This window comes from Phasianus colchicus, chromosome 10, assembly GCF_987193195.1.
Source record: "Phasianus colchicus chromosome 10, bPhaCol1.hap1.1, whole genome shotgun sequence".
Classification (NCBI taxonomy): Eukaryota; Metazoa; Chordata; class Aves; order Galliformes; family Phasianidae; genus Phasianus; species Phasianus colchicus.
The window spans coordinates 9,207,891-9,223,804 of record NC_143445.1 but is presented as its reverse complement, the minus strand read 5'-3'; the positions used below and the strand labels follow the sequence as shown (position 1 = coordinate 9,223,804).

Genomic DNA, 15,914 nt, shown 5'->3' with positions numbered 1-15,914 from the left:
GATGTTTTCTGGCGATCAAGTGTAGCCAGTGCACCTCTGCCAGGGATGCTGATCACTAGGCAGCAGTGAAGATTTCAAAATCCAAAGGAGTCTGAATTTTTATCTATTCCATAGCTGAAGAATGTGTACTTTTGTATCTTAAAATGCCATGTTCAGAGAGATTCTGGTAGCAAACACTCAAGCAACATATCTGTCATTGCAAATTCTTGCATTTTAAATTAGTGATACTGGAAAGGTTTATAAAATTTCCAGGTACTGATGAGGTTCTGAGGCAAAAATGTGCTGCTACTGCCCTGTTCTGGGTAACCTCAGCCAAGCTTCCTCCAGAATGAAGGACCCAGGCTAAGGATGCTGAACTATTATGTAATGCACTACTTGGTACTATCTTGGTGACTTCCCTGTCTTGAAGTGAAGAGATAGTCCAAGAGGTGGGAGATGCTGTGAAACTGGTCAGGACTGTGGTGGTGGTTCTTGATGGCAGCAGTCAGTCCCTGCCCATTTTGTCTGCTGACAGCTAGGAAGTAGTAATGAGAACAGACTGCAATTACTAGGTGCAAATGTTTACCAACAGAGCCACTAAACTAGCTTGAATTGCCAGTATCCACTCACTTCCTTCAAGGTAGATGGTGTAAATGCTTGCATTCTGAAACTTCAACCTGTTCTTGCTCCAGTGCTTTGGGCATTAGATCTAGAAGATACGGTAGAAAGGATAAGGCAGGTGTTGGCTACATTTTTGAAACTTTTAAGAAACTTTGCTTTGCGGTAATCCAGTTCTGGATGTATCCATTTCACTTGGCAGTGTAAAGACTGCAAACTGCAGAAGAATGGAGTGGTGATGTTTGCAACATTTTTGAAAGTAAAAATTTGATGTGGCCTTTTTGTAGTCTTTAAACTTGAGAGAATTAATAGTGGTCTGTTTGGCCTGAGATGGTTGTGATTCAGTCTTGGAGGATTTGATAGGATGGACAGATGTTGTTAAAGAGAAGGAATACATGCATCTGTATCTGCATTGTGTCAGTATGGTAGAATAAAGGACCTTTTGAATTCTTTGCAGACTTTTTTTACTGTGATATGATTTTGTTTTCATGTGTGCAAATGTTGTAGTCTTAATTTCTTCAAGATGTACTTCTGTGCTTTCAGATGTTTGTGTTCAAGTTGCATCTTTTGAATCATTAGCATCAGGGCAGCAGCAGTTCCTGGAAGTTTTCCAGTTAACGGCATCTTATGAACAGCCATCTTTCCTGCCAATAAGGGACTTGATCTCTTGCCCATTCCCCAGGAAGGGTGATGTTCGGATAAACTGTAGTATGTTAGCACATGTCCAGAGAAAAGATATTGGCTTCTAAGTATCTTTGTGAAACAGAGTGTAAAAGCTACTGGAATGATTGGAACAGGCTGCCCAAAGAGGTGGTGGGTGCCCCATCCCTGGGGGCATCCAAGGCCGGGCTGCTCCAAGCTCTGAGCACCTGATGGAGCTGCGGATGTCCCTGTTCATTGCAGGGCTGTTGGACTGGACGGCCTTTGAAGGTCCCTTCTGACTAAGGCACAAGAATGACAACTGTATTTAAGCTGTGCAGTTCATTTTTAAAATATTCAACTGTTAGAAGGAATCTGGGAATGAACATGAAAGAACATCTGGTTTCTGATTCTGTGTTCAGATTTGTGGAAGAGGATCACTTAAAGGCTTTGTTATTACTTGGGATCTAGGGAGTTGCATCAGATAGGAAAATTAGGATCATAGTTCTCTAAGAGGCTTTTTAGAGATGCTTTAGTGTAAAATTCTGAAAGATGAAAAATGTATTCTAGTGGCATCATGAGCTCAACTAATTTTCTTTATTGTTTGGGATGTATTTTTATTTAAAAAATATTCTGCATGCAATCTGACTTAAGGAATACAGAAATAGATTAACCTCAAGTTAATAATCCAAGGGTAGATTTTATCCTTGCAATTCTTTTGCAAATGTGAAGATGATATGTGAAGGTTTCTTCTTTTCCAAGTCAAACAACTTTTCACTAGTGGAGGGGAAATAACTTTTTGTACAAACTTGACATGATATCCTGCAACTTTAGTTTAGTCCCCCAAATCTCACAGATGCTAATCTAAAGCAAGTTCGGAGTAGAAAAGGATGGTGTGCTGAGAAGCAGTGCCTTTTTTGTCTGATCTTAGAAGGTAATAAACTATACCTTTATTTGGAGTATTTCTTTATATCCTTGACATTACCTTTTCTGGATCTTTCTTGTGCTTTTAGAGCAGCTTGGTGTGTTGGCTGCTAAGTGAGAGAAAGCTCTATGTTTGTATTTGTATCCATTGAGTTTGGGGTAAACAAATACTGCAGTCATTCCTTCACTTTTCATAGCATTCTAATTAAAAATAGTAGAAATGTTTATCTGTGATGTACAGATATGTCTACCTTTGGGCCAAGAAGTAGCAATGTTCAGATATCTCCTCAGAGTAGGGGCTGGTTATTTGCCTGTTTTAAAAGGCAGTATGACTGGTATAAATCTGATATAAATTTACTTCGCAGTTGAGATTTAAAAAAAAAAAAAAAGGTGTCAAGTTGGCTTAGAGACTTTTTGATTAGTAAGGAGAGACAATGACATAGGTAAGTGTTGGTTTGAAAGTCCACTTTGTTTGAAAACAAAACATCAGCCTTGTGAAAGAAAAGCTGGAAAGCTGTCTGCAATCCTTAGTAGTTGCCTTCGTTATCAGTACTCATAAAATTGTGTGTTCAAGAAGGCTTTAGAGAATTACTTCCCTAAAAAGGCACCAATATAGTAAATGCAAATCAAAAAGAAAATAAGTGACCTTTCAATATTATAAATAACACAGTAAGCACAGGGTATGTGTGTGGTAGAATAGAACCATTTCTGTTCTACTTAAGGTTTTGCTTTTGGGAGATAGGGAGCTAAAATTTTCTGAATGTGTGATTTGTTACTGTCTTTAGGTATTGACATGTCTCAGGTTTTGGGTCTGGACAGGATAGTAGGTTAAAGAATCTGCTATCAGGAGAGTGGAAGAGTATTAAATGATAGGATTATCGTTATCATGGAACTGTTGGTTTTTAACCACAACTCCCAAAGACTGGGAGGGCAGAAGATTGTTTTGGTTTTGACTTGTTTCCTTATCATTGTTTGATTACAAGCACAGGCATCTTCAGTTTTCTGGGTCCTTCTCCTCACTGTGTATTTTTTGGGTGGATGGGGAGTAAAGAAGGGAAGTACAGCAGGGCTGGTCATGATTTTCTTTCATTGTGTCATACTAACATGCTTGGAGTCTTATTTTCATGTTTGCTTTGATAATATTGGTAGATTCAAGGATATTTTATTTCTTCAGAGTAATTCTGAGAAAGGTATCTAATTTTTTTCTTCTGCCTAAGCCTTCTCACATCAACCAAATTTATCTTTAAAGTTGCATTTTGAATTTGATTTAATTGAAGTGGCTTTTCTTTCAGTTGGATAATGAAGCTTGATAGCTGAAACTTTATGCAGTGTTACTATCAGGTAGTTTGTTGTTGTTCTTACTTGAGCCTGTGCTATCTCAGGGCATCGTGTTTTGAAGCACCTTCTGTTGAATGACTTGGGTTGCTAAAACATGGTTATAAACTGATTCATCCTAATGATTAGATAGCAGAAGACAGAAATAGGCTTGATGTTTGAGTCTTTTTTATAACCATTTCTCTCTTTCACTGATTTTTTTTTCTAATGTTCATACTGTTTTTACTTAGTGTAATTACCAAAGTACATAGCATCTAAATAACAGATCAAGCTGCTGCCTGTTCTGCTTAGAGATGTATGTATATCCTATAGCAAGTCATTTAACCTTACTTGTGCAGTGGAATTATGTGCAGTACATATGTTAATTCCAGAAATTTGGGGGATTTTTCAACATCTGTAAGTATTTGAATTGTAGACACGTAATTATTTGGCCATTAGTGCATTGCTGTAAATAAGGATCACCTAGGTGGCTCATATAGATGGCTAAATGAGATTGCTAGCTCTATGCTCATTTGTCTTTTATTGTACCAGAAGATTTGGAGTCCAATTAAGCAGTATTGCAATATGACTGATGGGTGACAACTAGCGTGTTAATATGGGAAGAAAACTCACTTTCGTTATTATGGTGTAGAGGAAGAGTGGGTTGAGACTTGTGTCTACAACTACCTGCTTCTCCCCCTGTGCAGACTCTGAAGGTTGGGTTCTGTGAATTTGCAGGTTTGAAGGAGAGGGTATTAAACCACTAAAAATGATAGATTTCAGGAAATAGTTATGAAAAATAGTACTTTGATCCATACTACTTTGTTGAAGATAGAGAAACTTTGTGATATTGGAATCAAAATGTGACAGAAGCACTTACTGCTTCTAGAATTACAGCTTCTGAAGATAACTTTCTGTAAGAATCTTTCTTGATTCTAAACCATGATGCCTTGGTTTATCGTTACAGATGACTATGGACGAGAAATATGTAAACAGCATTTGGGATCTCCTAAAAAATGCAATCCAAGAGATCCAGCGTAAGAACAATAGTGGTCTCAGTTTTGAGGAGCTATATAGGAATGCATATACAATGGTGTTGCATAAACATGGAGAAAAACTCTACACTGGACTGAGAGAAGTGGTCACTGAGCATCTCATAAACAAGGTATGTCACTTCTATGAATTGCAATTGAAGTATCTTATATGGAAGAATTCTGTTCAGTTGTTTAAATTATGAAAGTCTGATGTTATTTTGCAGTCTTTTGTTGAAATTGCATCCGTATATTCAAAAAATGGTAGTTTTGAGCTAATTTTATGCTTAAATGACATCATATTCCTGATAAGCTTTGCTATAAGTTTTAGATGGAGGAAAAACTGTGGGAAGTGTTTCCCATTTCGCACTTCCAAACAACTCTAACAGAAGTGTTACTGCTGAGATATGGGATTTTTATTTGGGGAAAAAAGATGTTTGTGGCCTTCTGATGGCATTTTGTGACTTTCTCAGGACTAATTCTGATTTGTTTTTCATTTGTGGAGCAAAATAAATACCTATGTAATAACCTGCTTGTTGTGGGCAAATGAACTAATTCACAAGTTAGAGAGCTAGGATTACACAATGTAAAGAGGCAGTAAGCAATGTGCTAAAACGTCCGCTCAGCAGCAGCAAAAGACCTGGGTAGTTTGCATTCTATCATTTCAGCTTTTTCAAAACCACATAATTCAGTCAAAATGACAAGCAGAAAAGTTCTGTTTCTGAAGGCGTAGCTTCTGAGGAAAAGCCCTTTATATCTCGTACTGAACTAGGAAACAATCTCTGTAGTTGTGATGGGTAAGGGTTAGGATTGATTAATAAGAATGTTATTGAAGAAGCCAAGTTGAAGCTTAGTTTTTCTAAGTCCAGATAATATTTAGAAGTTGTAGGATCCTAAGTCTAGGGAAGATGCCTGGTTTTTTTGCGGTAACATTCATAATTGCCTGTCTTGGAAAAGAAAGGTGCTTTGATCCCGTATTCTGACTGTGGATTCCAATGGAGTGTCGGAATTTTTTGTCCTTTTATTAGAACAGCCATCCACCATTGTGCATCTTGGATGATTGCTTCTGGCTGGAATACAGAGGGTGGGTGGGAGGCTTATCTAAATAATGCGTGATGTTTGGAAAGCTTTTTGTGCCCACTAACTGGAGTTACTGCAGCAGCTACGCAGAAATGTGTGTTATTGCTGTGCCACAGGTGAAAAGAGTTTTCTAAATTCCTGAATTTCAAAGGCACAGTCCAGATAAATATAGTCTGAAACCTGTTTTGGATATATTGGGTGTTTTCATTTTGTGTTTTTTTTTATGTTTGTGTGAGAGGAAACATCCTGTATGAAGTGGCTAAATTACTTAGAAGTATTCTATAACTGTAGCTCATCTGTGACTTTTAAACACTGTTTTTGTAACACCTACATTCATAATCTGTACTATTTCTATACTATGTGGCAAATGGCTGAGACTTTTTGTGCTCTGTTCTTGTACACACCAGTGTTTCCAGTCTGTATAAGGACACCAAACTTTTTTCACTTTGAGATTATCCTGTTTTAATTTGAGGAAGGCTGTTAGTCGTTATTCCCAGTTCTGTTCATTTGAATTGTCCATGTACAGAAATCATTATTCTGAAGCATTGACTGTGGCAAATTGACCAAATTTGTACAGTCACTGCACTGCCTGAGAGGCTTGTACAGGTGCTAGTGTAGGAAAAATCCCTTTCTGACACTTAATGCTGGTTTTTCTGATGCTTTTAAGGAGTCTAGTGCTATAGCATTATGATCTCTTAATGTAATTAATCAAATGGTATCTGTGCATATGGTTAACAGGGAAAACAGATTTTATTACTATAGACAAAATACTGAGTTTTAATAGTTAAATGTCATGAGTTTAAATTGGCTGAATTATTCAGGTGTCTGATGATTCCTTCCTATAAATTTCCAACAAATAAAAGTTCATGAGAACTATTTAATTAAAATGAAAATTTACAGAAGTGGTTAAGTGTTAGTAAAGAACAGACATAGAGTAGTTCTGAGGAGCAGAACGTACATTTTGAATTGCTAGAATCCTTCAAACAGAATTGCTGCTTGCTGTCTGCATCTACTGGTAATCTTTCTGCAGGAAGTTATATGTGTGTAGTATTGCAGTCATGTTAGTTAAGAGTAGATGTGGTGGCTGGACAGAGGCAGTGTACTCAGATGTTTTTAAACATGGTTGTCAGTCTGAAATACACGTGTGTGTTTTTGGTGTGGCATAGTTAAGAGATTTATTTATGCTTTGTACCTGTTTAATTGCTAGGTGAAAGTTGTACTCTGACCAATATTTTTAGTATAAAGAAACTTTTGTAGTAATATTTAACTTCTAAGCAAAAAAAAAACCAAAAAAACATCAATTGCCTTTGCAATGTATTTAGTTGTACTAAAATGATACATGCAAACACAGCACAATCATACAAGATGAAAGCACCTAAGTTACTATAAAATATGCTTGGTTTTAAACTTGCAGACCCCAGCAGCTTGTGGTTATGATCATCATGCTGCAACTTCTTGATGAAAGAAGAAGCAAGCCAAGTAATTTACTCTGCATCACTGATAGGGAGTTTGCTATCTTGAGCTGCCTTGTATTTACCACAGGACAGAAACGTGCTAAGACTTGTGTTTGCCTTTAAATTGACAGTATTGTTATAGTATCTGTAAAAATGAAATTAAAAGGTGTCACTGAGTAGAAAATATTAGAACTTTTCACCTCAGTTCAAGCACAGGAAAAAAGGTGCATTTAATTATTGGGCACCTAATACTTTGCTGATTGGATCTTTCCTTGTTGTTTGGCAGCCTGTATCTTGATTTGAGTGCTTTCTTCACATGTCTTGAGCCTGGTCTGTTCCTTCAACACAAAAAAGCTGTACAAGTGCTTAAAACAAACAAATGAAAAACCCCCAAAAGCTTAGTGTACAGATTGTTGTTTAATTATAAGTAAAATCACTTGTTGGAACAAAAAGATATCTTGAAGTTAGTTTGCAAGGTAATGTTTTCAAAATTCCCTTCATTTCTATGAACATTTTAGTCTGTTAAAATATGGACTGTCCAGACATGCAGTTTTTTAGATTGTATGTGAGACAGAAAAATTGATGGATTTGTTGGTCAAGCTCCATATAATATTTTTTATAGGTAATGCATGTCCTGAGTCTGCTGCTCATCAAAGATCCAGAAATGTCAAGGACTGTCCTATGCCTGAGTGGCCTGAAACATGCTGGTTCAGGGAGATACTAAAGCAATACTGAAGAAGTTCTTGGGATATATGAAACTTTATCAAATGCTTCTGTTGCTGTTTTGTCACTGGCATGCCAGAATGCTTTATAACACAGTAATCTTTGCTGGTAAAACTGGTGGAGTTTATCACCAACTGTACAATGTCTTGCAGTAGTGGTAACAAAAGGCAAGAATGCCTACAATGAGAGGGATGCAGCTGGTCCTTGTGGGGTTGTTGTTAGGTGCAGAAGGGTGGGATGGAATGCAAAAGGTTTGTGTAAACACTCCGTGTCTGTTCGGGGCTCATAAGGATATCTGTGATCTGTGGCAAGATTTATTATTTGCTGTTGTGTTTTTTCAGAGAGAAGGTTTATATCTCTTAGACAGGACCTCAAGAGGTGATTTCTATAGTTTCTATGAATTAGATAGGGGAAATTTGTTGTTATTAGTTGTGTAGGAACCAAATTGCAAGCATTAGGGAGTACTTTGGCTAACAACGTATGAAGTATCACCTACTGTTATCTTTCCACCTTTAAAGTTTTAAGTTTATTTTTGCTAATGTAATTTTCCAGACTGAGATTTCGTTAAGGTTTTGGAAGAGCAGCAGCTGTCTCTGAAAGGCTTCCTTTTCTCTAGAAGAGCATGAATATCCAGTTGTCAAACAGAAGTCATTAATTCAGCAGTTTTACTCTGTGCTTTTGCTTAAGTATGGTGCTGTGCTTTTGCTTGGCTATAGTGTTTTGTGCACTATAGTACTTTTCCTGTAATACGGTTGTATTCAAGGCCTGTACAAGGAATGTATTTAACAGCAGTTGTAAACAACTGGCTTGGCTTTTGTAGCAACTCAAAGAACAGTTTTTCAAACTTTCCTGCATCTAAAAATAAATGGAGGGAGTGTGTCATTGAGAGGCTTCACAGTGAGACTTCGAGTAGCTTTGTGTTGTGCAGCGTTGTGCAGTTCCTGGATTTAATACATGTTTTCAGAAAGCCTGGCAAAGTGTGCAGCAGAGGTGGTGTAGGTGTGAGAGCTTCTCTGTCTGCTTAGAAGCACGTCCTCCTTGCAGCCTGAGCACCCTGTTTGGTACCAGCTGGTGCATGAATGGGCCCTGGCTTAATGTAGCAGGATTACTGTCATGGGTGTGTGCAATTATAAGGGCACAGACCTGTGATGGTCTTTTGTATATTTGAGTAAAACTGATCAATCCCTACCCTGATTATCTGTGCTTGTAAACTAATTGTGCTTTTAGTTTTTCTTCAGTAAGTTTTGCTTGTGTGACTCATGTACATTTCCAGGTTTTCTTCATATTTATTACGAAATTGAAAGCAATGACAACACTTTTCTTTCTCTTCTTGGAAATTAAGCTCACACTCTACAAATGTGGCTGGGGAAGTTCTCAGTGTATATTTATATTTTAACTGAAAGCTCCATGGATTGGATGACAGCAGCACACACCTGTGGGAGACCAAAAGCTAAGTGGCAGTCACTGTCAGAAGGAGCGAGGCAGTCAGCAGCAGCAGTGGCTGTGTGTTATACCACAACGCTGTGTTTTCCAAAAGCTGGGAGGGAAGCCTGGCTCAGGTCTGTGGTGTAGGAGTTGGAAGATTTCAGAAAGCTCTGAACAACCTGCAGGGGTACATAGATCAGCCACCGTTAACAGAGCTGAGTGTTATCAGGGTAAGCTTCTGCAGCTTCTCCAGAAGAGGCCTCAGTGTGTGGATGGCATGTGATGCTGTGGATTTGGTTTGTCCATGGAAGTTGTTAGATATGTGGTAGCATGCCAGACTGCATTATTTTTCTTACATTGCTTTTGCCTGTTAAATATTAAGTTTAAATGACAGAATGATGTCTGTCAGGTGGTTATGGTTGAGATTGTTGCAGCTTGTGGCTGCTTGTTACCTGTGTTTTGCTTTCCTGTTTGAAGTCTCAATGAATTCACACTAGCACTCAAGTATAAATGTAAAAAAAATACGGATTTTTTTGAAGGATGGAGTATTATAGGATAGATTTGCTATGGCTTGGTGGGTGGGGAGTGAATGAAAGGCTATTTATTGCCCATAAATACTCAAGTTAGGGATGTAATATCCCATGCCTATGTGACATGAACAGACTATCCTCTTTATGGATAGCAGCAGGAGATCTGGGGACATGAGCTGTGTGATGTGAGTTCTGTTTCTCAGGTTGGAACAGTCCAAAAGAAGAAGATGGTTGGCCATGTTAGAATGACAGGAAAAATAGGAACAGGAATTGAGAGAGGATTTAGGAAAAGCACTAATTGACTTGGCTATTATAAAAATGTGTAAGAAGTTACAGTTTTCTCAACTCTATTTGCATTTGGGCCTTCAGAGGAAGGAAGAGTGAAGCTGAAGCCTTCTAGCTGAAATGCATTTAAGATGCTGGCTGCAGTGTTTCCTGGTCATAGGGGGGGGGGAAAAAAAAAAGCTCTCCCTAGGTACCATGTGGTGATTTTTCTTATAGCTGTTAGGAGAAATGGGTGTGTGTTGTGGATCAGAACAGAAACAGCTAAAGCATTCTTGGACTCTCAACTGGAGAGATAGGTATCTTAGCCTCTGAGCATGCCTCTTGTATAAAGCATAGGACACTTAATGTGATGTAAAGCACAGCTGTGGGGTATTTTGTGCTGCAGTGTTAAGTGAAAGATGATGTACTTCGATACTGCATTAAGCTGCTGGCACTGACTGTGTGGGCTGCAGCTCTGCCATGGCCTGGCCCCACCTGTGCCTCCATACTGGGGAAGTGCGGACAGCACAGGTGCACCAGCAGAATTTCCTCTACTGTTGAGAAGAAGAGATGGGGTGCGTTTGTAGTGAAGTCCCTCCAGTGTGCAGAGAAGGGTAGTGTTTGGTCTAATTTTCTAGTAACTAGTTGTATTTTGAAGTTAGAGAAGCAAAGAAACTATTGCTCTCCAGTGCAGAAAAAAAAGTGTTCCCAATTTTGCTAACATTTAGAGTGAGGTCTTGCTTCACAATTAGCAGTCTTAAAATTGTCTGTTCGGAATGTAGCAGCCTGTAAAATCTTGTAGCAGTTTTCTAAAGCCTCGATTTACTGAACCATTGATATGTTTTTAGGTATAAATTTAAGCATATTTTTCACTTCCTCTTCTTACTGAAATCACCATGTATAACTGCACAGAAGTCCAGCTGCAGAGGTAGGGTTTTGCTGGGCTATATGAAATTGAAGCTATACCCCATCTGCACGTTGCAGCCTTGGTGATTACTCCCATCATCTTTGCAAACATATCTGGGTGCTACTTGTTATGTTCTTTGTTGCCTACTTAGCCTGTTGACTTTCCGCTTCTGGAAATAGAGTTGGAAAAGATTTCTCCAAATTTGTATTAAAATTTATGGTTTTATGTCATCATTCCAAGCAGTACTGAAGTTGTTTTATTTATACTGTATGGAGCGTATGTATAGATTGTTTGTCCTTTCTTGAGTTCATGAGTGGTGGTGGTATTATTTTTTCCATAATAGGCACTTGATGTTTTTTTTTTATAAGTCAGGTTCCATACAAAAGAGGGGAAAAAATGAGGAATAAGTTTGTTTGTTTGTCTTCTGTTTCTTTAGGTTTCTCTTTTACAGGAAATTAAAGGTTGAGCACTGTTGTACATGACTACTTCATGTATATCAAAACACAAAAGCACACGTTCCTTGTTTGATTAGTAGGAAGTACTGTCAGAAATGAAGTCTGAAGTTGATGGGATGAACAAATCAGCTAAAAGACATTAATAAAAACAGTGACTTTCTTAAGTCTTCTTGTTAGTGGTTATGGATTATTGGTATAGGAGTCTGTACTGTGTGAAAGTCTGTGTTCAGAACTGTTACTTACTGCAACTGTCTCACCTTCTTTTCTACCTGAGCTTATTTCTGTTTGTAACATGTACCACTACTCTCCAGTATTCTGAAATAACTTATGATAGTAATTGAAACACTGTAGCATATGGAATTGACCCTTTTTTGTTCTTGTTTTCAGCTTGTTTTTTTCCTTACCTGTATAAAGCCTTATTTTTCTACTGAAATTACATACAAGGTCAGCAGCCAGAAAAGTTTGAGCATGTCTGTAACATTCAAAGTTCGCGGAAGAGCGGATATTTTTTTTCTGAAGCAAAGCTTGTTAAGATTTAAGTGACGCAAGGAAAACTGACTTGATTTTATGACAGCCTTTTGTTTTTGCTCTAGGTGCGAGAAGATGTATTAAACTCCCTGAATAACAACTTTTTACAAACACTAAACCAAGCATGGAATGATCATCAGACAGCAATGGTGATGATTAGAGACATTCTGATGTATATGGTGGGTATTCTGCTTTTTCGTGTTTAATTTGGTGCTTGATTGTTTTTTGACAACTGTAAGCAATTGAGCTGGAGAGATGAAAGGCAAGGTATGCTTAGCAGTCATCTCCTAAGATTGATTTTTTTTTTTTTAATCCCTTGTTTTGAATTTGTATATACATGAAATCAGTATTACAGTTATTTGACAAATTAAAACTAGGTTCTTCTTTCTGGTTATCTCATCATTAGGAAAGTGCATCAAAAAATGTTTGAATCTTGTGGTTCTTAAATTATTTTGTTCGCCTAGTGGTAGTTTCTTACTATACATGATAGTGCAGACTTTGCACAAACTGCTGGTGTAGTTAGCTGTTCTTTAAACTTTATTGTTTAAAGAGGATAATTCTGCTTAGATACACTCAGTGTTCTTCAATAAGTATTGACTTCAAATTTGAATGTTTTGCTGTTCAAACAGAGGTAGGTCTAAGAATACAAAGCATGCAAAGATAAACATATCTTGTCTTGATATTAGTAATCTTATAAGAAAAAAATGCATTCTAACGTTATAGCTAGCAGAAATTGTTGTATTTGAAGAGAGTGGGCCTTATGGTTTTGTCTGGATCACATTATGCTTTAGATAGTACATTTGTATTTAAATTCCCAGAGTGGTAAGCATGCATAGTTTTTAGCCCAGGGCTTAACTTGAGAAGTAAAATGGGATGTGTTGAGAGGCTGTTTTGAGTGTAAAATCTGTTATTCCACATATCATGCTAAAAATAGTATTATATCTAATATCCTTCAGTGAAGGATAAGATAATGATATTGCTTCATTTCTTTTATTGTTAGGAAAAATGATTGAGATTATACTCTTATCTACTTAATAACCAAAGTTCACGCAGCAGTTGAAGATCTTACACTGTGAAGCTTAACCTCTTTGATTAGCTGTGAAGAAATACTATTCGTTAATAAAATACTAAAAGCTAAAGAATTTTGAGTAGTAACTGTATCTACATAGCTACAATTTTTTCTTAATGGATTTACTGGCTATCCATGTTCCTGTCTGTTGTTGTTGTTGAGGATAGACCACGTATCTAAATAACGAGGGTAGGATAACGTGCCCTCAGTGATACTTTTATCTGTGTGCCTTATCATGCCAAAAAGATTATTTCATATTGAGAAGATGTACTGTCTTCATTAGGAAAAATGCTAGACTCTTGTTTGCCAGGGAGCTCATAAAATAGACAAACTGGCCTTGTATTTAAATTGAAGAAGCACAGGACACATTGTCATTACGAATACACACTTGGATACCGATTGAAGCATAAGTGACAGTTGAAAATTGGACTACTCAAAGATTTGCAGTTTCATTTTTGTCACTAGATTAACTTGTTGAGCCAATATAATTGGGCTCATTAGAGTAAGGTTAAGAGCAGGAGAATGCAAGTGCTGTGTACTCTTTCAAAATGCTTAAAATAGCTGATTGTAACGTGGAGTTGTAAGGCGAGGTCTGTCTGTTGAAGATATCCCGTAATGTTCTTAAAATAAAGGACTTCATAAAGTAAGGAATTATTTGCTGTCCTAGGAGATTCATCTCATGAAATTTAGTTTTATAGTGATAAGCCAGAAGAAGTTTATATATCTTTATTCACGCACAGAATATCATTTAAATAAAAATACTGTCATTTAAATAAAAAGCAAACCACTGTGTAAACTCAGTCACAAGTCACTGTTAATTGACATGTTTGTGTTCTATCAGAAGTGTGCGCAACCATAGTGTGTTTGTAAATAAGGGGTAACCCAGTCCTTCTCTTATTTTGTAGGCTGTCCCCATTGCTTATCTGTCAGTTTCAGGAAATAAATCAATTGTACCCAAGAAGCCACAGTTTGACATCCATGAAAATACAACATTTAACAGCCTCTAATCTCATTCTACTGAATTCTAATCTTATTCTACTAAATTCATGCTTCAGCTGAGTGATTGTGCATCCTAATCTAAGCTGTGTCTTTTTTAGTGCTGTTTGTTTTCCAGCTTATTTTGAACTGTTATGATCTAATTCAAAGCAAGTACTTTACCATCACCTCTTCATCTTTTTTTCTGTTCAGATTTGCCACTTCTAAAATGAAAATGAGTTCAATAGCATATTTTTAGAAAAGTTTATTTTCTATGATGTGGTTTGCATTATTGTGGTACTTATTTGTAGACTGGTGTATTTGCAGTTTGAGGGTTTTGGCAGAAGTTCATTAACATTTGAAACCTCAGGACATTTCAAAGGTTGCTTTATGATTATATTTGAGGAAAAGAGAAGTGTATAACTGTGACTCTCTTATCTGATAAAAGTTTGCTTAGTTTCATGGCTATTGTACAACCTCTCCTTCCTGCTTAAAATTTTGCAACCTGAAATTGTACAGTGAAGATAAATGTAGCTTTCTTGAGATATTTCAATACCAGCAATTGAATTTCAGGAATATGTAGCTACACTGTATTTTGGTAGTCTGTTGGAACTGGACTCTTCCTTTTTGGTTCTACAGTAACCGATGCCAGAAAGATGTAACAGTGTAAATCCATGATACTGTTTAAAGCAAGCAGAGAGGCACCAAAGTAGTGAAGTCATAAGTTAAGCAGCTTCTGCTCTAAGTGAAGTCATGTTTTAAGGCATGCTCACACTGGGGGGCATAGGCATACACACAGGTCCAGCAAACGCTGTCAGAATGAATTGCTATTGAAATGTTGCTGCGTATTTTGAAGGGTGTTCCCCTCTCATCTGCTCAGTGCACAAAGGCAGTGTCTCGTTCGAAGCCAGTGCTGACTGGTTGGCCTGGTGAGTTTTGACCTCGGGGTATAGGACTCTTCTTGCTCATGGCTCATGTGTGGGGTAGTAGGGAGAAGTGTTGTTTTTATATTCGGAACTTTGATTGAAGATATTTGCTGTATACTAGCATCCAAAGGCTGAACATCCACCAGGCAGAGGTGGAGCAAAATGTGGCTGTTGATAATGTGCAGAAGGTAATTTGTTTCAGCTGAGATCAGAACTATTCTGCAGTGTAAGCAGCACTGTAACTTATGAATAATTGCTGTCTGAAACTCCACCCTTGACTCCCAAGAGTTACTTTTAAGCACCTGCTGCTTCTCCCCATGGGAAGGAATTACTGTTGGGTAGGATGTTGCCTTGTCAGTCAGACCTGTTCCCAGGTGGAGCTACTTGGCTCCAAGATTAATTTTTTTTTTGAAGGTAGAAGAGCTTCCAGTAAACAATAACAGAGATCTGGTACCGAGGGAGAGCATATCAGCAATATCAGGAATGCTAATGCTGCTGCTTTAATTTGGGTGCTATGGAGTGGTCTGTCTTACTGAAGAGGGGGTTGGAGTTGCACTGAGAAGAGTTTCTAGTGCAGTTATTCCTTTATTTCATAATGGCAGTGTTAAATACTGGCTGCCACAACAGAAACCACACAGATGAGTCACAACCATTGCTTTGATCCATTTAGATACTCTGCTGCTTGTGCTTCAGAGGCCTGAATATTCTTTAGAAATTGAATATGTATTCTTTGAACCACAAGTCACAGAACATGTTAGACACTTAATTTTCTTTCATCTCTTTAAAAAGTGTGCTTTAAACTTATTTCAGAATCATGGTTATTTTTTTTCTTGATGTAGGTGCATAAGCAAAAGAGTGAAATAAATTGCATTGTTTCCTAACAGCAGGGAGAAATGAAAAATAACATTCTAAGGATCTAGACCACTGTGTGTTGATAAACGGGCTCTGTGGTACCAAACACAGAGTAATGTTTTTGGTTTGAGGCAGAGTTCTGCTGGCTTCCAGGACCACAGAGGGTGTATGAACTACGTGCTATCTGTCTGCAGGGCATTAGTGGAAAATCATTCCTGCAT

At 37.6% G+C, this 15,914-nt stretch overlaps 1 protein-coding gene across 2 annotated transcripts in view; it reads left to right on the top strand.

The window, feature by feature from the left end:
- The window catches only part of CUL3 (cullin 3), a 49,947-nt gene that overhangs the window by 11,238 nt on the left and 22,795 nt on the right, over positions 1 to 15,914 (top strand). For both annotated transcript variants that reach the window (XM_031596372.2, XM_031596373.2), the window contains exons 2-3: positions 4,442 to 4,639; positions 11,937 to 12,050. In XM_031596372.2, the coding sequence (XP_031452232.1) occupies positions 4,442 to 4,639; positions 11,937 to 12,050 (312 nt within the window). The remainder of the gene's footprint in view (positions 1 to 4,441; positions 4,640 to 11,936; positions 12,051 to 15,914) is intronic.